The sequence below is a fragment of the Sinocyclocheilus anshuiensis genome, unplaced genomic scaffold (assembly GCF_001515605.1).
Source record: "Sinocyclocheilus anshuiensis isolate Anshui unplaced genomic scaffold, SAMN03320099.WGS_v1.1 scaffold1809, whole genome shotgun sequence".
Lineage (NCBI taxonomy): Eukaryota > Metazoa > Chordata > Actinopteri > Cypriniformes > Cyprinidae > Sinocyclocheilus > Sinocyclocheilus anshuiensis.
Genome location: NW_015538093.1, coordinates 542102 through 566811, shown reverse-complemented (window position 1 = coordinate 566811; position 24710 = coordinate 542102). Strand labels below are relative to the sequence as shown.

General features: G+C 35.9%; 2 protein-coding genes and 1 pseudogene across 5 annotated transcripts in view; 2 read left to right on the top strand and 1 right to left on the bottom strand.

Annotated features, from left to right (window-relative positions):
• LOC107683645 (ubiquitin-conjugating enzyme E2 variant 1-like) overlaps window positions 1-3644 on the top strand; it is a 19541-nt gene extending 15897 nt beyond the window's left edge. The window contains exon 4 of the mRNA XM_016479721.1: window positions 3188-3644. Coding sequence (XP_016335207.1) covers window positions 3188-3334 — 147 coding nt within the window. The 3' untranslated portion in view covers window positions 3335-3644. The remainder of the gene's footprint in view (window positions 1-3187) is intronic.
• A 2576-nt stretch (window positions 3645-6220) lies between these two features.
• On the top strand, window positions 6221-20331 carry LOC107683644 (casein kinase II subunit alpha-like). Of its 4 annotated transcripts, none has more exons than XM_016479717.1 (13): window positions 6221-6525; window positions 9495-9700; window positions 11209-11320; window positions 11900-12001; window positions 12140-12190; window positions 12277-12336; window positions 12724-12807; window positions 13067-13177; window positions 13406-13507; window positions 15866-15966; window positions 16049-16197; window positions 16334-16423; window positions 19661-20331. In XM_016479717.1, exons 2-13 carry the CDS (start codon window positions 9600-9602, stop codon window positions 19774-19776), a joined length of 1179 nt encoding a protein of 392 aa, XP_016335203.1. In that variant the 5' UTR covers window positions 6221-6525; window positions 9495-9599; the 3' UTR covers window positions 19777-20331. The 4 variants fall into 4 exon arrangements, with proteins under 4 accessions (XP_016335203.1, XP_016335205.1, XP_016335204.1 ...); XM_016479718.1 differs by lacking the exon at window positions 6221-6525 and adding an exon at window positions 7412-7496; XM_016479719.1 differs by lacking the exon at window positions 13067-13177 and having other exon boundaries at window positions 6222-6525.
• A 751-nt stretch (window positions 20332-21082) lies between these two features.
• LOC107683648 (solute carrier family 2, facilitated glucose transporter member 10-like) overlaps window positions 21083-24710 on the bottom strand; it is a 4155-nt pseudogene continuing 527 nt past the window's right edge.

The following is a 24710-nucleotide window of genomic DNA, read 5'->3' as shown; positions in this document are numbered from 1 at the left end:
TGACTATTTAATATTACATCTAAACTTTGACTAGGCTAGACATGTTGCCTATTAATTGTATACAGTATATGAATCTGAAAGCATATTTTAATTTGTGTATTTTGTGTTACTCAATGTTCTAGTTGAGGGCATTTGTAGTATAGGTATGGGGCCCAAGCATAACCTCAAGCCCAGGGGCCCCCGGCCCCGTAAGTCCTGCCCTGATGATGAGTATGTTTTGATTTAAAGGTCAGAAGCTATAACTTGCATACATTTAAAAAAAAATCACAAACATGACATTTGTAAATTAAATAATTTTATATATACTGATTTATTCATTAATGTATATGTTATATATTTAAAACAAATTATGAGCTCTAAAAGACTTTATGAATTTTTACAGGTATTTTGCTTTAGACCATCTACAAATGTTAAATCTTAAAATAAAATTCTAAGGTTACCACTGCATCTTTCTGAAAAACAATGCACTAATTGATACAGTATCTCACAGAAGTGAGTACACCCCTCATATTTTTGTAAATATTTTATTATATCTTTTCATGTGACAACACTGAAGAAATGACACTTTGCTACAATGTAAAGTAGTGAGTGTACACCCCTAAGTGAAAATGTCCAAATTGGGCCCAAAGTGTCAATATTTTGTGTGGCCACCATTATTTTCCAGCACTGCCTTAACCCTCTTGGGCATGGAGTTCACCAGAGAAAAAAAAATCACAAACATGACATTTGTAAATTAAATAATTTTATATATACTGATTTATTCATTAATGTATATGTTATATATTTAAAACAAATTATGAGCTCTAAAAGACTTTATGAATTTTTACAGGTATTTTGCTTTAGACCATCTACAAATGTTAAATCTTAAAATAAAATTCTAAGGTTACCACTGCATCTTTCTGAAAAACAATGCACTAATTGATACAGTATCTCACAGAAGTGAGTACACCCCTCATATTTTTGTAAATATTTTATTATATCTTTTCATGTGACAACACTGAAGAAATGACATTGAGTTATTTTGAGGGGACAGCAAATTTACACTGTTATACAAGCTGTACACTCACTACTTTTACATTGTAGCAAAGTGTCATTTCTTCAGTGTTGTCACATGAAAAATATAAAATATTTACAAAAATGTGAGGGGTGTACTCACTTCTGTGAGATACACTTCACTTCAAAGCTTCAATGTACTGTCATTCTAAAAGAACTTCATTATTGTTTATTTAATTCTAACAAATAAGTGCTTGTTAAAAACTAACCAAAAGTAAAAAGAATTTGCTTATAATTTCCACACAGGAGAGACTTGGTGTTTCCAAACAAAAGGAAATATATCGGCTATCGGCCAAAATGAGTTGAAAAATATCGGCATATCGTAGGGCTGGGCGGTTTTCCCGATTTTATCGATTAATTAGAATTTATTGTTTTGCCACAATTTTATTTTTTAGAAATCAAGGAATCGCGATTTTGAATAGAAATATTACCAAATGTTAGAATTAGACACTTTGACAATATGACGGTGATAACCGTAAAGAGAATAGAATGATCCAACATGCAAGAAGATGGGAGTTAACTTATTTTAACTTGAGCGCAGTGTTTTTAGAATGGCGTTTCATGCGTGAGACACTGGAAGAGACGCGAGCGTAACAGTCAAACACATCCATGTTTACACAGAACAAACAATGGAAAAGCAGCGCAATCAAATAAAAAAACCTGTGAAGAACTACTACTGTATGTCTGATATTTCATGTTTGCATCATGGTGACAGGCTGAAAGCTGCTGTTGTTTTTGAAGAACATTTATAGTTAATAGAAGTCTACTGGTGTTATACCTTCAGTCATTTTGAATTTGAATTACCTTGAGATTTTCCTTGAAATTTTCCTCGTATTATTTCTGAACACATAACATGTATAAGACAGGTTTGTACAATATGTAGTTGTAGTTTTTGCATCTTTTCTGCAAAGATATTTAACAAGTGATTTGTTTAACATTTACACCATGTTGACAACTTCATGTGTGCTGCGCTTGAAATAGTTTTCTTTAACTAGAGGGTTAATAAAGAAAAAGTAACTTGAATCATGTTGTAGTTACATTTTCAAGTTGACTAGTTAAAAATCGTAAAAAATCGAGAATCGATCAAACATTCTGGAAAAATCGAGATTTTTAACAGCCCTAGCATATCTACCCTAGCATCGGCAAAAATCCAATATCGTGCATCCCTAAAGTGAGGTGATTTGATTTATGGTTCTGGTACTAGATACAGCCATTAAAGTTATAAAATGCACAATATATTGATAGATATGATGTGAAACATCTGATCGCATATCACTACATCAACTATAGAGGACAACTAATATTAACTTTTGCTTAATGTACTTTATTACTAATGTGAGAGACCTTGTTTCAAGCACAAAGATGTAATTTCTAGAAGGCCTTATGAACCCGACGAACGGGTTGAGAGTTTGGGTGGCGTTGCTGTCAATGGAGGCCTCTCTGAATCATTGGATTTGATCAAAAACATCTTAATTTGTGTTCTGAAGATGAACGAAGGTCTTAGGGGTGTGGAACGGCATGAGGGTGAGTAATTAATGACAGAATTTTCATTTTTGGGTGAACTATCCCTTTAGTGGTTTTATTAAATGAAGTAATCAAAAAGGAAGTCTAATCAATTGATGATAATTTACTGCTGTTATGTTGTGAATGTGCTCTGCTGTGTTTGTACGTAACCTTTGACCTTTGTGTATTCCAGCTTTGCTGTGTACCATTTTTTTTTTTTCTCACATTTAGTCATTTTGCAGACGCTTTTATCCAAAGCGACTTACAATTGGGGAATACATAAAGCGATTCTTCTTAAAGAGGCAAACAGACACAGGAAGTACTCGTAATATCAAGTTTCAGGCATTGTTCAAATAAGTACAAGCTAGAAAGGGAAGGAATAAATAGAGAAAGACAACGTTTATTTGTTTTGTTTTTTCCAAGTAGCGTCGAAAGAGATGAGTTTTCAGCTGTCGCTTGAAAATTGTCAGGGATTCAGCATTCAGGGATTCTCAAATTGAATGGACGTATAGATAGGTCAGTTCTGTAGGACTATTTCGAAAACCTCAAAAACCAACCAAATTCTCTGTCTTTTTTTGTTATTATTATTGCACTGTTTAATGCGTTGTCTGCATGTCTTTGGTTGACGCAGGTCGACATGCGAGCTGTATCATCACTGGCCAAGTGGCAGAATTCATACAGCATCCGTGTGGTTCTGCAGGAGCTGCGACGACTCATGATGTGCAAAGAGAACATGAAGCTGCCGCAGCCTCCCGAAGGACAGATCTACAGCAACTGAGCCCAGAGCTTCTCCGTCATCCTCTCTACCTTCATCCAGAAAACATTCAGACACGCAAGGCTGAGCATTCCTCCTCCTCCTCCTCCTCCTCCTCCTCTTCCTCCTCTCTGGACTCATGAGAATCCCTCTCTATTCCTGACCACTCCCCATGTGCTGCAGCAGCCAATGAGCAGTCCTGCTTCAGGAGCTCCCATTGGACAGAACCGATGGATGTAGTGGTGTGCACAGCAGAATACTGTACATCATTCTAATCTTTTTTTAAACGTTTATTTGTTATACATGCAAATTGTAAAAATAACAAATGATCTTATTGAGTGTAATTTGTGTGCCCTCATTTGAGAATAGTTCTGCAAGTGCAAATGAATTTGTGCCATCATGTAACGTGCTGTGTGGTGGGAATATTAAGATTTTATCTTTTTTTTTCCATCTTTTTCTAGCCTTTGAGTCAACAGTCTTCACTGTTTAATCTATGGGTTGTGTCTTGAATGGTGTCTCATTACTTTCTTCAGGCTCTCTCAGCTTTAGGTCACTTCAGTTAGTTAAAAGTTATAAATAAATAATACCATAAGCTCAGTAATAGAAAATGTTTACAACAGCAAAGATGAAATGTGCGATTTGTTTTTTATGATGTATTCTATCCCATCTTAATATTCAGAGAAAACAATAAGACAGATGGTTGAAGGTCGATGGCTCATTATATTATTATTATTATTATTTATTTATTTATTTTAGTTTGGTGCTAGGGCTACAATTTTAGCATTATATTTTCCATTGAGCTGTTGAGAGCTTTGACACCATGGACACTTATTAATTTTGTGGTCAATACATTCTAGGCAAATTAGATAAATTGTAAATTAAAATTTGTTGCATTTTAGGTTTTATAAAATCAACAAGGTGATTACCGGTCAGTTATGCTGTGCTGGACAATCTGTAACAAAAACTGACAAACTTGCTTCATGTTGCTCCCACTTCAGTGAACAGTTGTGGGCAGTAAGTTTTCATAACCCTTGCAGGAACAGCAAGTTTTAATAATTAAAAAAGAAGGGGGGGAGGATGTACTGCCTTAAATAAGCTATTTCACATAACAGATGTTTGAATATTGTACACAAGGATAAATAACTGAATTGAGTCTCACAACTGTTTGAAAAACATGATTTCAGTTATTTATAGTCATTGTTTGAAAGGGATCAAATATGCAGAAGATGCTGGAGAAACAATGAAAATGGGACCAGGAGGACTTTCCTGAAGAACAATGGCCAGTATAACTGCTCAGGGTAATCAAGGGTCTCATGAACAATCACAAAACATACAAGCACTGATCATTCAGCTAACAACAGTATCAAAGGTATGTCCACTTTTTAACTACTTCATTGTTTCAATTCTGTTATTATTTTGTCTTGTGGACTTAATATATGTTGTGAAATAGCTTATTTGTGATAGTATGAAGAAATTTAATTTGTATCAGAAACTATTAGAAACATTTGGCAGGTTCTGCAAGGGGTGTATAAACTTACAACCACAACTGTATACAACACCTTACAAAAATAATCACAAGTGAACTCGGTTTTCTGATTTTACTCGATGTTGAAAGAGTTCAAACAAAAGTTTGTTTCTTCATCGGAACAGATTTGGAGAAATTTAGCTCACTCTGCAGTGAATGGGTGCTGTCAGAATGATGGTCTGGATGATAAAAACCACAATAATCCAAGTAATCCACACCACTCCAGTCCATCAGTTAATGTCTTGTGAAGAGAAAAGTTGCACGGTTGTAAGAAACATGCATCAAGACATGTTTAACTTTTCTTCTGACTTAAATATGAGTCCTCTATCCATAATATTGCTTTCTCCAGCAAAAAAAAAAGTAATCTCATCTGGATCAGTGGAGGAAGTGTTACTGTGCATTATTGTGATGTTTTTATCAGCTGTTTGGACTCTCATTCTGACGGCACCCATTCACTGAAGCGGATTCGTTGGTGAGCAAGAGCTGTAATGCTACATTTGTCCAAATCTGATGAAGAAACAAACTCATCTACATCTTTGATGAGAACATTTTCAGCAAATTTTCATTTTTGGGTGACATTCATTGGATCACTTGATGTACTAAATAGGTGACCACATGCACAGAATTTAAATTGTGAAAACTCAAGGCTAAAAAAGTTGCAGGCACACACACATAAGAAATTAATTCAGGTTTATTGAGCCACATTTCTCCTCATATATATATATATATATATATATATATATATATCAGCAGGACAATGATCCAAAACACACCAGCAAGTCCACCTCTGAATGGCTGAAGAAAAACAAAATGAAGACTTTGGAGTGGCCTAGTCAAAGTCCTGACCTGAATCCTATTGAGATGCTGTGGCATGACCTTAAAAAGGCGGTTCATGCTCGAAAACCCTCCAATGTGGCTGAATTACAACAATTCTGCATAGATGAGTGCACCAAAATTCCTCCACAGCGCTGTAACAGACTCATTGCAAGTTATCGCAAACGCTTGATTGCAGTTGTTGCTGCTAAGGGTGGCCCAACCAGTTATTAGGTTTAGGCGGCAAACACTTCACACAGGGCCATGTAGTTTTGGATTTTGTTTTCTCTTAATAATAAAAACCTTCATTTAAAAACTGCATGTTGTGTTCACTTGTGTTATCTTTTACTAATATTTAAATTTGTTTGATGATCTGAAACATTAAAGTGTGACAAACATGCAAAAAAATAAGAAATCAGGAAGGGGGCCAACACTTTTTCACACCACTGTGTGTATATATATATATATAATGTCAAAATGTGCCAAGAAACATTATATACATTTTTGGTGCAATATGGCTTTGACATAGGCTACAAATGCAATGACGTTTCTGCCATGTCTATAAGAAATTAATCACTTAAATCATTTATGAATTTGCTAGATACGTTTATCTAAAGAGATTTGCATTGCATTCAGGCTATACATGCTGTATCCCCTGGAATCGAACCATTTGTGCTTGTTTAAAAAAGAAAAAATGTTAGTCTAAATCAGTCAGCATATGCCTATCTGATGTTTGGCGCGTGCGCTCTTAAAGCCGTTCTCAAACAGCCATGTTGAGTCTCTGAGACAGAAATGACTCGATATCCCACTGAAATAAGGATAAATATCTCCACGACGGGCTGAATATTAGCGCGTCACCACGGCTGTCATCGAAAAGGTAAATGCGTCTCTGCATGCAGGGACACTTGTGTAAAGCTGTAGTAAAGAAGACTGGTGTTGAGATGAGGAAGCCGGTACTGCTCTCGTGGGTTGTGTGGAGAAAGCTCATCCCATTTATTACACTGTGCTTTCAGAAGTGTGGGTTAGGTGTGATGAAGATCTTCATAAGTGTGGGTTGCATCACTGCTTTAACACATGATATGATCACTGAGTATTTGATGCTCACTGTATTTAAGTGAAAGTAAATTCTTTATTAGTTAGCAGCAGGTGCTGTGTGAATAGCGGGCATCGTATCTTTTAACCAATAGATGGTATATCTCTTACTTAGAAAAATGACTTCAAGCAGGTTTAACATCTAATCACTTGCAGAATTGAATTATAATTAATATAGGCTAATTCAATTAAAATAACTTCATTATTTTCTGTCAAAATGCTAAGTAAAAAAAAAAACGTTGCATTAGTAAGAATTTTTGGTATGCCTAATGAAGTTCATCCCAATGTTTTGTAGCCTATAGGCTATAAAATGCGATTTCTATTAAAAAAAAAATAATAAAACGTTATTTAATTATTGATAGCCTACCAGTAACTGAATTTTCACAGTTTTCTATAATTGACTCTAAAAGCAATGACCGATATTTATAATTAATTACATACTTGTATAATGTGACTAGCCATGCACCCAGGTTGTTACCCTGCGTACAGCGCGAGATGCTGGGATAGGCCTCAGCATGTGACCCGACACTGGACGAGCAGTTCGCAAAATGGATTTCAATGGAAGTTCTTACTAGTAACATGTAGATGCCAGCTACAACAATTATTAGACTTCTGCTTTATAATACATTTTAAATAGTAAAAAAATAGAAAGGTGGGAGGTTGATGGTTGCATGGAAATTTATCCCAGTTCCCTTCCTTGACCTGCGAAAAAAGACCATTGTAAAGGCAGTGGTGAGGGTTCTCCATTAACTTCAGGTGAGCCACATCATACACTGCTAACCCTTTTTGTCCCAGTGTCCCTCTTCACACACACCCACTCCACTCGGGACGCTGGCCAAAGGTATGAAGGACTTCTGTTCCATCACAAAGAAAAAAAAGAACTCCCGGGATTGTTACAACAAATTTGAAACACACTTCTTTAGAATGTCGTTATATGTTGTAGTACTGAGAGGTTGTTCTCACTGGAATTATTTCAATAGCCAAACTCATTAATCAGTGGTGTACACAGAATTTTGCCATCTATAATTTATATCCTGTAATAGATGTTAAACTTTCTTGCCATATAACAGCACTGGAGACAGAAAAGCCTTCAAATTCATTCATCTGCATCTTTTGATATTTAAGCCTTTAACACAAGTTTATTCGGTGTATTTAATCATCATATCTGCTCATTTACAAAACTTTCACAATTTTTTTGCTGTTTTCTTTTTTTTTAATTATATAAAACATGTCTCTGTTTTTAAGCATTAATTGTGCAACAAATGAGGCGGGGCATGTCTAAGCAAAACGTCTCAGGTTACTTATGTAAGACGTCATGGCTGTCGCCGACCAACGAGTTGGTGTTTTTTCAATGTATGCTTCAGACACGGGTCACGATGAGGCGTTCCCCATAGCGACCCCTAGAGGACACAGTTCGAAGATCCCATGAAAGGGAACTAAATTTGCTTACATAAAATTGAAAGAAAAACATCAAGCTCTTCAATAGCCAGGGCCTATTCACAACCCTCCTGATCTTCATATTTATGTAGAAAGCATTTCAGATAAGAAAAAACGAAACCCTAGAAATGTCAAATAAAAACTGTGCAGTAATTTTTATTTCTTAGATGACTCATGAACAGAGAAACAAGAAAAACATTGATCGTTGGATTTGATCCGTACCGGGTGCTAGAAACTAAATTAACACAGAACCAAATCAAACATTCATAGACATGCACATATATTTAACCCACAATTTATATACCAGTGCTATATATGGAGATGGATTGTGAATTAATTTAAACTATTTATGATGTTTCTTCTTGGTTACGTTTGTTGATGTGTTTTGGCATTGAATAATTTGCCGTGCAAATAGCTGCAAATATGTTGCATGAGTGGAAGAAGTCATGTAAACGAAACAGATGAATAGAGCTTTTGATCTATTATACTGCAGTTATGCAGCATAAATAATATGAATGTAACTTTGGTCTTTGTGTACCCCTACTGTAATTGTATCTGGCACTTTTAAATGTTAAATAGATGTCAAATGAATGTAAAATGTAAAATCAAAACAACTATCCCTGACTTAAACTTGCATTGTTGGAATGTTCAGCGAACACTCGGTGCCATAATAGCCTGGAAAGCTGATGATGTCATACATTTTTCCTCTTCCTTTTCTGAGAAAAATAAAAAAAAAGTTTTTCTTTTGCTTTCTCAAGTACTGGTATTTTCTTAAGAATAATTTTTTTTTTTTTTTTTAATTAGGGATTGACATGTTCTTAAATAACACTATTGTACTGTAGTTCTTATTTAGGATCTTCATTATACTGAAGCAAATACAGTAGAGAGAGTTCACCCAAAAAAGCATGAACAGTTTGTCATCCTTCATTCATCCTCATGTCATTCCAAACTTGTTTGACTTTCTTTATTTGTGGAACAAACAAAAAGTACAAAAAGATATTTTGAGAAATGTCTCAGTGGATTTTGTTCATATAATGGAAGTCAGTGGTAGCCAAAAAATCTAAAAAAAAATTTATTTGGTGTTCCCCAGAAGAATGAGGGTGAAAAAAATAATTAATGAATAAAACTGGGTGTTTAACTTTGTCAGGTTTCAAGTTTTTAGTTCAGACACAACCTAATAAATGCAAAGCTTCGCTGCACATGACACAAAGTTGGTGCAAAAGTTATTCACCACACACATACAAATATAGCCTGCATGTGTGTGTAGTCCTCTTGACAAAGTCTCCGATTTCCCATTTTATTTACTTTTCCCCACAGCCATCCGGAGGCGCTTCCATCTTCTATGGCCCCTTCCCTGTAGCCAGCTCTTTCTGCAAAACTGTTCTCATCCGATTTTTAATACACAGAGCTGAACTGTGTGTCATGTCAGGACCTGTGGCGAGTCGCGCCAGAGTCTACACTGAGGTCAACACACAACGGCCCAGAGAATACTGGGATTATGAATCGCATGTTATTGAGTGGGGGTATGTATAACTAAATATATCTATTTTATTATTATGTTATATAGGCCTACAGTATATGGTATATATTGCAAATATAAGTATTCTATTTTTTTTACATTTACTGTACATTTTGCTCAAGTAGTAACACCTTTAAAGTGGCAAACACAATCAATTTGCATAGTTTTGTTACCTTTATGTTGTGTTTGTGTTACTTTTTTTTTTCGCCCTTGAGGAAAAGCTCCAGGAATGTCACCGATTATCAGGGGCCCTGCACACTTGTTTTGTTTTTCCTCTTCAGTTAATTGATGAAATGCTTCTGCAGTTCTCATTGTGCTCTTTTCACTGATGTGGTTGCCCTTCTGTAGCCATTTGCAGTTAAAGGGTTAGATCACCCAAAAATGAAAATTAGGCTGCGTTTTACTCACCCCCGAGGCATCCTAGGTGTATATGACTTTCTTCTTTCAGACAAATCCAGTCGGAGTTATATGAAAAATTGTCTTTGATCTTTTAAGCTGTTTAATGCCACTCAGCGAGTGTTGCATGCATCCGTCCAAAAGACGTGAAATAAAAAGCGCCCTTCCATAAAAATAAGTGTCTCACGGAGTAAAACACAGCCTAATTTTCATTTTTGGGTGAACTAACCCTTTAATGCTTTTAGAAGAGCTCTTTTGACTCCTTTGAATTTCGCTTGATATTGTTGGCTGATCACATGCTTTTTCAGTGAGATTGCTAGGACCAATTTTTTTCAATACTTAGGTCACTTTTTCAAAACTCCTCACATAGTGAGCACAACAGTAGTCTATATGGGCTAAACTGTGGATCATTTATTACTGCTTTGGCACAGAATACATTCAGTGACTACATTATTCAAATGACATGAATTATTTTCTCACTCAGACACAACTACCACTAAAACTCTATGAACCTACAGGCCAGTTTGCACATTTATATGCCCTTTTCAAAACTGTTAAACTTAAATTCAAACCATAATATAAAACTGAATAAGACAGCCAGCAATTTGCTACATTTGAGTAATACCATATTGAAAATCTAAAAAATCAAAACAATTAGATGAAGCTAAACACATAACACAGGTGTTAGTCTTTAATTACATATATATAGAAGGAGAACACTTAGGAATAATGTTGTACTGTAATTCAAGCATGGACCATCTGACACATACTGCAGTGAATTCTAAACAGTAGACAGTGACATTCTTGTTTTTAAATACATTTTACAACAGAAAATATAATGCTACCTGTTTGTGGTTTTAGGTCAGTGTTTTATGAGTGACAAAGTGAGAAGCTTTGCTAGTGTAATGGGGAAAAAATGAGTTGATTTGATACATGTATGAAGTGTTTTAGTAGTTTTGTGCACTTTAAATGTGAAATTACTATAACTGCTGTGCTAAGCTGAAAGTCGGTAAGGAGAACTGTGTGAAGAGTTTTAAAAAAGTGACATAAGTATTGAGATTGTAAAAGCTGTAAAATGACCTAAATGCTGACAAATACTTTTAACATATTTTCCAGCAATCAAGATGATTTTCAACTGGTCCGCAAGTTAGGCAGAGGAAAGTACAGCGAAGTGTTTGAAGCAATCAACATTACAAGCAATGAGAAAGTAGTGGTTAAAATACTAAAGGTAAGACCACTTCCTCCTGGTTCTGTAGTTAACAGAAATGGGCAATGCAAGTATAAAAATGAAGGCATTTGAAGCTATGTTTTTCTTATTTGTCAAATATTAATGTGGCAAGTTGGTGTACCTGTCCAGAGTTATCTGTGCCTTTAAAGAATATATTGTTGTTAACACAAATGGCTTCTCAATAAAAAAAAAAACACGGTAACACTTTATTTTAAGGTGTCCTTGTTACACACGTTACATATATTATAATATCAATTAATTATGCATAATTACATGCAAGTAACCCTAAGCCAAACCCTAATTCTAACCCTAACCATGTAGTTCATTAAAATTGCTCCGTACTTAATTGTATAATTAACAATGACACCTAAACGTGTAACCAAAAACACAGTCAGAGGTGCCAAGAGGTGACACAGATGCACAAATAATCTGCTCTTATTAATTTACTCTTTTAATTTGAATTGATTCTTTTTTTCTTTGATGTAGTCCTTTCTATTTTGAAAAATCACTGCAGCAGCATTTAAAAAGTTGTTACAGACCTAATACTTTGTGGATCGTTAAGAACTCTCTTTTTTTTAGCCTGTGAAGAAGAAGAAGATAAAGCGTGAAATAAAGATTCTCGAGAACCTTCGCGGAGGTCCAAATATCATTACTCTCCTGGACATCGTCAAAGACCCAGTGGTCAGTATTCAGAACCCTTGCGGTTTCTGATATTTGTAATACAAAAATAACAATCAAATTAAACTGTAAAAACAGATTTTAGCACTTAAGTGTATTGTATAACCGAAGAATTTATTTTATTTTTTTTACACATTGCAGTCCAGAACACCTGCCTTAGTTTTTGAACATGTGAACAACACAGACTTTAAGGTAAAACCCTTATTCTCAATCTCCGATAACCTCAAAAACAAAAACCTGTTATGGAATTAGTTCCAGCTTTGCTTTGTTTTCATCAGCAACTGTATCAGACACTGACGGACTATGACATTCGCTTCTACATGTATGAGATTCTGAAGGTGAGATTGAAAACTCTTTTAAAAATAAATGTTCACCAGAGACTAGCTTATGTTTACAAATGATGGTTTCTAGGGATTTTTAAATGTCTATTTCCCATGAATTATATAAATAATTAAATGTTTGTTTGGCATTTTATTCTTACAGTTTAGTAAGAACGTTTTGGTTAAAGGTTGAATTCAACACTACAATTTGTGTAAAAATGAGAAAACTACTCATTTACCCCATACTATAATTAGCATTTTACATTTTGAAATATGCAGGAAATCAAGCTCAGTCTAGGGCATTAGATACGGACATCAGATTAGAAGTTCTGTACTGTCGATCCTTTTGATTCCTGTAATAGCTTTAGAGGTTTTGATATGATCTCATGTTTCGTATGTCTCTAGGCTTTGGATTTCTGTCACAGTATGGGTATTATGCACAGAGATGTCAAACCACACAACATCATGATTGATCATGCGCACAGAAAGGTAATCAGTCTATTCACATAAGAAACAACAACATTGATTTTTGAGATGAAAGTATGTTGGAAACAAAGTATGAAATAATGCTGCATAGTTCTAGGAAAGGAACATTTGTATGTTGGCATAAGACAGCCTTGGAGGTTGGAGGTTTAAAGTTTTATTAAGCCACTGACGTTTGCAGCATGTATACTTCTCATTAGCATTTTGTATACAGATAGACAAATAGGCCGATGTCAAATGACTGTTGAATGCTGTCATGTTTCAGTTGCGTCTCATTGACTGGGGACTGGCTGAATTCTATCACCCAGGACAGAAGTACAACATCAGAGTCGCCTCTCGCTACTTTAAAGGACCAGAACTACTGATAGATTACCAGGCCAGACCTAACAGCTATTCATATACAGATGTCCAACTAAAAAAACATTTTTATAAAATGTAGCTTGAGTTGTTTTAACATTTTAGATTAAAATGTCTAGTCAGCCACTTGAAAAGTCTTTACACCCTTTAAAACTCTTTAGCTTTTGAGGTTTTACCTTATTGGCAAAACAAATCGCAAAAAGCTTTTGGAAATCTGAAACAAATCACTTTTATTCTGTCATTCCAGATGTATGACTACAGTCTTGATATGTGGAGTCTTGGTTGTATGCTGGCCAGTATGATCTTTAGGAAGGAGCCATTCTTCCATGGACATGATAACTATGACCAGGTGAATATCATCAGGAACTTGATAAATGGATAGTTCAATGAACAGTTGTTTGATAACCAAAGGAATATTCTGTGCTTTTATAAATGCATACATGTACCCCCTAAACATTATCTCTATTTACTTTAACCATTTGTAATTGCCTCACTCTAACCTTGATGTTTGCTTTGAAAAATAATAATAAATAACAAAAAATTTAATTAGAGAACCAGAACTAAAGGCCTGTTAACACCAAGGACGATGACTATAACAATAACACTTTATTTTACAGTCCCGTTCTGCTTGTACATACTATGTATATGTATTATAAAAAATTATAATAACTGGGTATTAACTAGGTACTAAGGTACTAACCCAGTACTATCTTGGTAAAGTGTTACCACAATAACTGTAATTATAAAATTTTAATAATCATTCTAATTCTATGAGAATAATGACAAAGAGGAACAATTAGAAGGAATCACTTTCATTTTGTATTTTTCCAGATGGTAAAACAATGAAAACACTGACAGCCAATCAGAATCCACCTAACTTTAAAAAGCTCAGGCATTTATATAAACTGCAGTATGTGCTCATAATAAACAGAACAGTATTGTCCTTTGCTGTGGACACTGATATAATCGTATGGTTATAGTTATTGTTCTTGTCATGAACAGGCCTTAACTGTGGAATAAATAGAAGGCAGTGGCTATTTGTACTAAGTGCAAATAGCATATTTTCTTAGTGATAGATACTATTTACACTAAGTGCAAATAGCAATGGATGCTATTTACACTATGTTAAAACAGCAAGATTTTCTGCTATTTCTACTACTTATTGCAAATAGTAGCAATTATCTGCACCTCAGTATTGTCGTACATTATAAAACAGTACGCAATAATAATGTACTGAGTGTAAATTATAATTCTAATTCAAATTAAAAAATAGATGCCACATTGGGACAATAAAGCCCTCCCTACACCTACCCTAACCGTACCCGATACTTTATTTTCAACTTTTTTGATTATTTCCTTCATTTTTATTGAAAATAAATGCCTTTCCGATGCGATATGAGATTTGAAAAGGGAGAAAAATTTTTCGGCAAAAGGCGGGTTCAAACCATGGACTGTATAAAAACATGGACGTAGTGTCCGTGACGTCACCCGTAGGTTTCTAAAGAGCGTTTTTGAAGCTCAAAGTGAGCAGAGCCGGCCGTCGCCATCTTGGCCGCGCGTCACTCCAACCAGCTCCTGCCTCTTTGCCCATTTTCGATTATCCGGGAGTGACGCGCGGTGACGCGCTGCCAAGATGGCGACGGCCGGCTCTGCTCACTTTGAGCTTCAAAAACGCTCTTTAGAAACCTACGGGTGACGTCACGGACACTACGTCCATGTTTTTATACAGTCCATGGTTCAAACTCGGGTCGATCGCGTCAAAAAGTGCGCGCCTTACCATCTACGCCACTGAAACTGATATTTAATGAGCGTCTTTTTTCAGTGTTGACTATACCAATCAGACGTTGGTGGGCGGAGTTAGTGTAAATAGCCTCTGCCAACAAGGCGGGCTATTTGCACTTAGTGTAAATAGACACTCCGTAAAAGGCAATGAACCCTCAGCAGTGCTTGCAACATAACACTGTATTGAATTTGCTCATTTTTTATATGATCATTTTAGTTAAAGGTGTACTGTGTATGTGATTTTTTTTTTTCTTAAACATTACAAGAAATTTAGGATTAAAGTTTAAAAATGTACTTAATAGCCACTATTAATGCAGTCTTTTTTACAGTGGCTTTGTTATACATATTACATTACTAATAGCCTATTAATTATTATAATAAAAGCAATAACAATATGTAAGTTCAAGTATCTCTCATATGTGACCCTGGACCACAAAACCAGTCATAAGGGTCAATTTTTCGAAATTGAGATTTATACATCATCTGAAAGCCAAATAAATAAACTTTTCATTGTTAGGATAGGACAATATTTGGCTGAGATACAACTATTTGAAAATCTGGAATCTGAGGGTGCAAAAAAATCTAAATATTGAGAAAATTGCCTTTAAAGTTGTCCAAATGAAGTTCTTAGCAATGCACATCACTAATCAGAAATTAAGTTTTTATATATTTACAGTAGGAAATTTACAAAATATCTTCATGGAACATGATCTTTACTTAATATCCTAATGATTTTTGGCATAAAAGAAAAATCAATAATTTTGACCCATACAATGTTTTTTTGGCTATTGCTAAATACCCCAGCGACTTAAGACTGGTTTTGTGCTCCAGGGTCACATATAGTAACATGAGCACTGTAACAAATGAATGCAGTTGTCGGAGTTGTATTGACTGAATTGATCACAATGTTCCTATTTCTTCAAAGTTGGTGAGAATAGCTAAAGTTCTTGGGACAGAAGATCTTTATGATTGCATTGATAAATACAACATTGAGCTGGAGCCTCGATTTAATGACATTCTGGGAAGGTGAGCCCTCCTTATAACCTGACATTGTTAGCACTGTCTTCTGTAATTTGATTTTAGCCAATTTACATTTACTTCATGTTAGACATTCCCGCAAGCGATGGGAGCGGTTCGTTCACAGTGAAAACCAACACTTGGTCAGTGCTGAAGCTCTTGACTTTCTGGACAAGTTGTTGCGTTACGACCATCAGACCAGACTGACTGCAAGAGAGGCCATGGAGCACCCCTACTTCTGTAATAGCATTTGAAATATTACATTAGCACCAGGTCTATTGAATTACTATGACGAGATTTTCATTTGATTCTATACATTTACACTAACAAATACTAGTATTTTTAAGTAATTATGAAATCTTGCCCCTCGCCTTAGCCCCTGTTGTGAAAGATCAGTCTCGCATCGCAGGATCAACTACTGTGCCAACAACTAACACTGCAGTGAGCACTGCCACTATGATAACAGGTGAGCTACCGAGCATATATCAGACTCTTCGCCTGCTTTAAAATGTCATTATAATGATATTAATGATTCAAGCACACACCCACATTTTTGTTAGATTTTGTCCATAGAACTTGGCATGCTTTAAGTCTGGAAAATTCCTTTAAGCACAGGTCACAGAATCAAGAACAACAGAATTACGATTTTATAGTAATTAAAAATTATAAGCAAATTTATTTGTACTTTACAACTTTGTGCCAATAAGTGGACCTGCCTGCAGACTGCTCAGAAGTTTGGGATCAGAGAGGTTTTTTGTTGTAGTTGCTTGTTTGTTTTTGAAATAAATTGATACTTTTATTTGGCAAAATATGCATTAATTGATCAAATGACTCAAAGGTGATCAAAACACTTACATTGTTGCCTGATGAATGCGTTCTTAATGGAATTAAGCTTGTTTCTGCCACAGGATGAAAAAAAAAGTTGCAAAAAAAAGTAAATGTAACTTTTTTATTTCACAATTCTGACTTTGTTCTCGCAATTCTGAGTTTGCAAACATAAACTTAGAATTCTGACTTTACCAAGTTTACAGCTTCTGGCTTTTTTTTTTTTTTTAGTTCCGAGTTTACATCTCGTTGGTTATGATTTTTTCCTCCATGGAATAAAAAAAGGTAATTGCCTTGTATCTCTTTTTTTTTCACAGAATTGCGAGTTCACATTTTATGCAATCCGGGGTTTATATCTCAGGATTCTGACTCAGAATTGCAAAAAAAGAAGTCAGAATTGTGAGCTAAATTGGTGGGCGGAGTTAGTGTAAATAGCCTCTGCCAACAAGGCGGGCTATTTGCACTTAGTGTAAATAGACACTCCGTAAAAGGCAATGAACCCTCAGCAGTGCTTGCAACATAACACTGTATTGAATTTGCTCATGATCATTTTGATCATTTTAGTTAAAGGTGTACTGTGTATGTGATTTTTTTTTTTCTTAAACATTACAAGATTAAAGTTATTAAAGTTTAAAAATGTACTTAATAGCCACTATTAATGCAGTCTTTTTTACAGTGGCTTTGTTATACATATTACATTACTAATAGCCTATTAATTATTATAATAAAAGCAATAACAATATGTAAGTTCAAGTATCTCTCATATGTGACCCTGGACCACAAAACCAGTCATAAGGGTCAATTTTTCGAAATTGAGATTTATACATCATCTGAAAGCCAAATAAATAAACTTTTCATTGTTAGGATAGGACAATATTTGGCTGAGATACAACTATTTGAAAATCTGGAATCTGAGGGTGCAAAAAAATCTAAATATTGAGAAAATTGCCTTTAAAGTTGTCCAAATGAAGTTCTTAGCAATGCACATCACTAATCAGAAATTAAGTTTTTATATATTTACAGTAGGAAATTTACAAAATATCTTCATGGAACATGATCTTTACTTAATATCCTAATGATTTTTGGCATAAAAGAAAAATCAATAATTTTGACCCATACAATGTTTTTTTGGCTATTGCTAAATACCCCAGCGACTTAAGACTGGTTTTGTGCTCCAGGGTCACATATAGTAACATGAGCACTGTAACAAATGAATGCAGTTGTCGGAGTTGTATTGACTGAATTGATCACAATGTTCCTATTTCTTCAAAGTTGGTGAGAATAGCTAAAGTTCTTGGGACAGAAGATCTTTATGATTGCATTGATAAATACAACATTGAGCTGGAGCCTCGATTTAATGACATTCTGGGAAGGTGAGCCCTCCTTATAACCTGACATTGTTAGCACTGTCTTCTGTAATTTGATTTTAGCCAATTTACATTTACTTCATGTTAGACATTCCCGCAAGCGATGGGAGCGGTTCGTTCACAGTGAAAACCAACACTTGGTCAGTGCTGAAGCTCTTGACTTTCTGGACAAGTTGTTGCGTTACGACCATCAGACCAGACTGACTGCAAGAGAGGCCATGGAGCACCCCTACTTCTGTAATTGCATTTGAAATATTACATTAGCACCAGGTCTATTGAATTACTATGAAGAGAATTTCATTTGATTCTATACATTTACACTAATAAATACTAGTATTTTTAATTAATTATGAAATCTTGCCCCTCGCCTTAGTCCCTGTCGTGAAAGATCAGACTCGCATCGCAGGATCAACTACTGTGCCAACAACTAACACTGCAGTGAGCACTGCCACTATGATAACAGGTGAGCTACCGAGCATATATCAGACTCTTCGCCTGCTTTAAAATGTCATTATAATGATATTAATGATTCAAGCACACACCCACATTTTTGTTAGATTTTGTCCATAGAACTTGGCATGCTTTAAGTCTGGAAAATTCCTTTAAGCACAGGTCACAGAATCAAGAACAACAGAATTACGATTTTATAGTAATTAAAAATTATAAGCAAATTTATTTGTACTTTACAACTTTGTGCCAATAAGTGGACCTGCCTGCAGACTGCTCAGAAGTTTGGGATCAGAGAGGTTTTTTGTTGTAGTTGCTTGTTTGTTTTTGAAATAAATTGATACTTTTATTTGGCAAAATATGCATTAATTGATCAAATGACTCAAAGGTGATCAAAACACTTACATTGTTGCCTGATGAATGCGTTCTTAATGGAATTAAGCTTGTTTCTGCCACAGGATGAAAAAAAAAGTTGCAAAAAAAAGTAAATGTAACTTTTTTATTTCACAATTCTGACTTTGTTCTCGCAATTCTGAGTTTGCAAACATAAACTTAGAATTCTGACTTTACCAAGTTTACAGCTTCTGGCTTTTTTTTTTTTTTTAGTTCCGAGTTTACATCTCGTTGGTTATGATTTTTTCCTCCATGGAATAAAAAAAGGTAATTGCCTTGTATCTCTTTTTTTTTCACAGAATTGCGAGTTCACATTTTATGCAATCCGGGGTTTATATCTCAGGATTCTGACTCAGAATTGCAAAAAAAGAAGTCAGAATTGTGAGCTAAAAAGTCTTAATAACCTTTTTTTTAATCCCTTGGCAGAAGTTTCCATAGTGCGTTTAAACTTTATTCATCAAGCATTTTCTTCAAAGAGCCCTGAAAGAAAATGCATCATGGTTTCCAGAAAAATATAAGGCAGCAGCTGTTTTCAACACTGATAATAAGAAATGTTTCTTGAGCACCAAATAAGCATGACCAAGTTTGAGGAGAGCTCACGTGTACATCCAAGGAATTGCTTGTGTCACTAGAGTGTTTGAAATTCCTCTTTTTCCCGACTGCTTCACCAGGAATAGCTGTGCTTCCAGCCTCCACAGCTCTAGGGCCCCTGACGGGTTCCCCCATTCTCATGGCCCCCAGCAGCCTAAACACTCCAGTGCCTGCAGCCACGGGTGCCGCTCAGTGACCTGTCAGTCCTGTCACACCAAACCTGCTGAGGATCTCTGGGACTGTTGTTAGATAGAGCTCTCAGCACCACAACCCCTCAGTTTATCTGAAACTGCATGCACTTCATCGTGAGATGTTCACCTTCATGCATTTACCTCAGGCAGAAGTGTGCAGGATGTGTTTGAGCGCTTATTCACAGAAAGAGAATCATTCTGTGTGATATTACATACATTGTCTTGCCATTAAACAGCTTAGCTGGACTATTGATGGACTACAGATGGACTATTTCTTGGAGCAAGTGAAGCCCTAGCACAGTATTTCTGTCAGCAGTCAATGAGCAAATCCTCTCTCAAGTGTGAAATGATACTGCCGTTATACAGCTGTGGCCGTAGTTCGGAGTGTGTATTGGTGCTGTTTACTGTAGCTCACATCAGGTCACACCAATCGCCTTGACTGAACACACAGTAGTGTCTTTAGCTCCTCTCACTGTGGACGTCCCGTATAAATGGCAATGCTGTGGCATATTTTTTTTTTTTATAAATACAGCAATCCATAACTTCTGTAATACCCATAATCCAGTAATAAAGAATCATTGCTGATCCAGTCTTTGTATTCAGTTCATTTGACTGAACCAAAATTAACAGTGTGGCTATGGAAATATACCAACAGTTTTTATTAGACAAGCAGTTCTGATGGGTTGCAAATAAATAAATATATTTGTAAGATTTAAATATCATATTTTTAAAATTCATGCAAAGCAATGATAGTGTTTATAAATATGATGTATTTCATAAGAAAGGGGTTTTATTTTGCACTGTGCCCTACTTTTCTGAGTGCATTGTTTTTTTTTTCATTGAGCTGCATAGAAGTACATATCAATTTCAGAAATTTCATTTATTAAAAAATCTACATGAAAAATGTAAGACGTTCCTAACATTTCTCTATATCTCTGTTTATTTGTTCTGTGTGCAATTCCACAGCTCATCACATATCGTTTAAACAATGTTTTAATCGTTTAAATTGTACATTTTTAATGTGCTCTGACACATAGATTTTGTCACACACTACAAAAGCCATAAAATAAGAGTCAAGTATGTATACTTATTCCAAATTATAATTACAAAAGTATTTCATGATTTCATAAAGATTTATCACTAGTAAATATCACATGCATGTGAACCAACCATGTGAATCATATAGCTCCTACAAAAGAGAAAACAAAAATAGATAGCCATTATCATTAAAACATTGAACAATATTATCCAGTGAACAGATTGATCCGTATTGATGATCAGCAGAGGCATTTCATAACTTTCTGCTTCATGTCATGATTTTGTGCTTGTCAAGTGAACTCTCTGATACCCTGGGGAGAAATGTCTTCTTTGGAAAATATTGCAGAATTCCTCTCTGTGAATAAATCCAAAAGAAAGAACAGATTTTGAGTAATGCATTGACTGGATGTTGTCAGATATTGCTGAACTGCATCAAGCACAAGTCAGAGTCCATTACTATTCCAGTTCCTTCTGAACAAATTGCTTTACTCCAACGGAAAAACATGCTTTTCTGGTCACAACAGCGAATATGTTCTCGTACCGTGTCTGAGAGAGTTCTCTGTCAATTATATGAAGAGATTTTCCTTTGGTTTCTGGTAGTACAATGTAGATTAACACAACTGCTGCCATTCCGATAACTCCATACACAAAGAATATTCCAGATAGACCGACCACATCTGAGAAGAATGAAAAATGTCATTGAAATATGCTGAAAATTATTTGCAAATACATTTCATATAATGACGACTGACTTTGTGTGTGGCCGTGGTCGTTGTGCATACCTGTTATACTCAAGAAAGAAAAGGTAACTATGAGGTTGGCCCCCACATTGAAGCAGTTGATGAATGAATAGGCTCTTCCCCTGACTTCCTTTGGAAATATCTCACTTAGCACAAGCCATGTCACTGTGTGAACCAAATATGCAATTAGTACTGGCTGTTGTGTAGCATCAAATACTGGTAGATGAAGGAATTTCTGTGCCAATAGGCGCACCAAGCAGCTATTTGGACATCGCTGTTTAACTGTATACTCAAACTGATAGACAATTTTGGTTGGTGTTGTCAGTGACGCTACATTTTTAACGTAGAGTAAATGTATGGTACTACTCCAAGAAAACGTACTTGGTCCAAAGCTGACTGAGAAGGCACTTCACAACTGTCATCATGCAGATAAAAATAATCCACTTATACATGTCCTCGGAGTGTGAAGAAATATTTGAATCTCCGTAAGCATCATGTGTTTCACGTCCAGCAGATGGAGTACTTTGATTGACCAAGTTTATGCCCACGTTTTCTTGATTTTCAGCCGGTGAGGTCAAATTTGAATGTGGTTCTAATGAAGTGCACTGTTTTGTTGTATCAATATGCACAACAAACCATTAAGTATCAATCCTATAGCCAGCACTGTGCATCCCCCAATCAGAAGTGATCTTCGACCAACCTTGTCTGAACATACCATTGCCAACAGAGTAGCAATGACTTTGACTATACCCAGACCCACCGACGCAAGAACTGCAGATGCGTTGCTCTGAAATCCCACAGAGAAAAGGATGGTGAAAGCGTAGAAGAGGACATTAGGCTGACCTGTGAATTGTTGACTGAGCACCAGCCCAAGACCAATGGCGGTTCTTCTGCACATGTTGTCTTTGGTTTTGAAAAGGTCAAAGACGCTACAGGTGCATCTCAATAAATTAGATCATCACAATTAAAAGAACCAAAGGCTTAAACTACTTCAGTCTGTTTTCATTTAATTTATTTAATACACAAGTTTCACAATTTGAGTTGAATTACTGAAATAAATTAACTTTTCCACGACATTCTAATTTATTCAGATGCACCTGTATATTAAAAATGTTCTGTTTGGTGCGGATTCGATATTTCCCCTGCTAATCTATCAGATTGCTGGCTATCGTCCTCTGTTACTAGGCTTTCAGAGGTACCGGTTGTCTGAGGTAAAAACCCAATGGAAACCAACTGCATGAGGGATGGTATAATAGCAAGTCCAAACATGTACCTCCATCCTGCTTGGATACCAGATAAAACATAGTTGAGTGCATAGGCCAACAAGTTCCCAACTGTAATTCCAACTTCGTACAGGGTAAGTAAGCATCAACCCTCTGCGTTCGGGAGCAACCATCTCAGAGACAAAGATGCAGCAGCTCATGGAAGAAATGCTCATTGCAAAACCAATGATGGCCCTACCAACCACCAGTGCCAAAAAGAAGAGATGCTTGTAGTTAGGATAATGGTGCCTCCCAGGATGAGGAGATTACTCAGTAAAATGGATGTCTTCCTGCCATGACCATCAATCAGCCAGCCACCAATCACAGATGCTGACAATGATCCGATCAGAAGAGCGCTAACCACGGCTTCCTGCTGGACACAACCCAGATAGAACTGAGCTTGAAGCTGCGGCAGAGCGCCGGATATTATTCCAAGCTCATAGCCGAACACTAGGCCACCAAGAGTGGACGCAATGATAGTGAGCACCAGGACAGAGCGACCTAGAAAAGAGAAAGTAGCACACAAATAACACAGAAGATAACTTTAATGTGGAACCATGAAGAACCTTCACTGCACAAAAGGTTCTTGAGATTATTGAAATATTATTCACACTAAAAATGGTTCTTTTAAGAACTGCTAACAGAAAGGTTCTTTGTGGAACCCAAATGGTTCTGCTATTGCATTGCTACAAAACCCCCCTTTTGAACCTTTATTTTTAATAAGAGTATACGGTGAACCAGGACTTTTCTTGGTGTTCTGACCTGCTCAGGATCCAGAGCAAGTTAAAAAGGTCATATATAAAATTACAACGTGTACTACCATCCAATAAATGTGTTAAAAATGTAAGTAGCACATCTCCTCGGGCTGCATGGATGTGCTGCCACCATGGGTAGCATATTTTTACGAGGCTGGACTAACCTACAACCCTAACTTCACTCCTAATATAGTGAGGGTAGATCATCCTGATAGATAGGTCAGATTTCCAGAACACTCGTCAACTTAAAACTATACAAATGGTTCAAAAGTAGAAAAGTCATATTTCAGAAGGTTATCTTAAAATACAAGAAATAGAAAACATACATAAGGCCATAAACTATGAACTGCATATTATAATTATACATGTTGTTCTAGATCAAGTAGCCTACAACAATATCACCATAACTATTTCTATAACGGGCTACAAACAATTCAAAAACAGCTAACTGATATTAAAATATGTTGGGGTTTTTTTGCTATAGAGATAACCATTATCAATTACAATACTTCGTTTTGTATTTTTCTTAAAAATTACATGCTAAAACACAAATAAGCATCGAACAGGTCTGACACAACCATTTTTAACAGAATTTACAGATGCTGGCTCATCAAATACGCAACAAGTCTGTCTCGTCCTGGAATATAATCTATTTACAAAACAAAAACATAAACATAGCGAATGGGAACTGCGAGTTTTAAAGGACAATCTGTTCTTTAGTTGTCTAGTCATCCTAATCTGTCAGTCACTGTAGCCTAATTGGTCACCTTCTATAGTGGCTTGTTAAAACCAATAATGGAATATGTCCCAAAAAAAAAACACTACAGAAAACCGTTTTAATGGTTAAAAGTTGATGGTTTGTAATGTTAGGCCGATTTTTAGTGGAAATCATTAGAAATTTCTGTGATGGTTCTATTCCAAATTCAGCAAAATGATGGCGGCGCGTTCACACGTTGCGGCTTCTCTCTCTCCCGACAGAAAGGTGTTTTCGTGTTTTTTGTCTTGTGAGTCGCAGTGTTTTTGTACGTATTCGTCGCGTCTATCTGTCTCTAAGCGCGCATACAGTCGTGAGTTTCTGCTCGATGTCGGCAGAACCACATTTTTAGAGTTAAACTCTGCGCACGCCGAAGAGCTGCGGGATCTC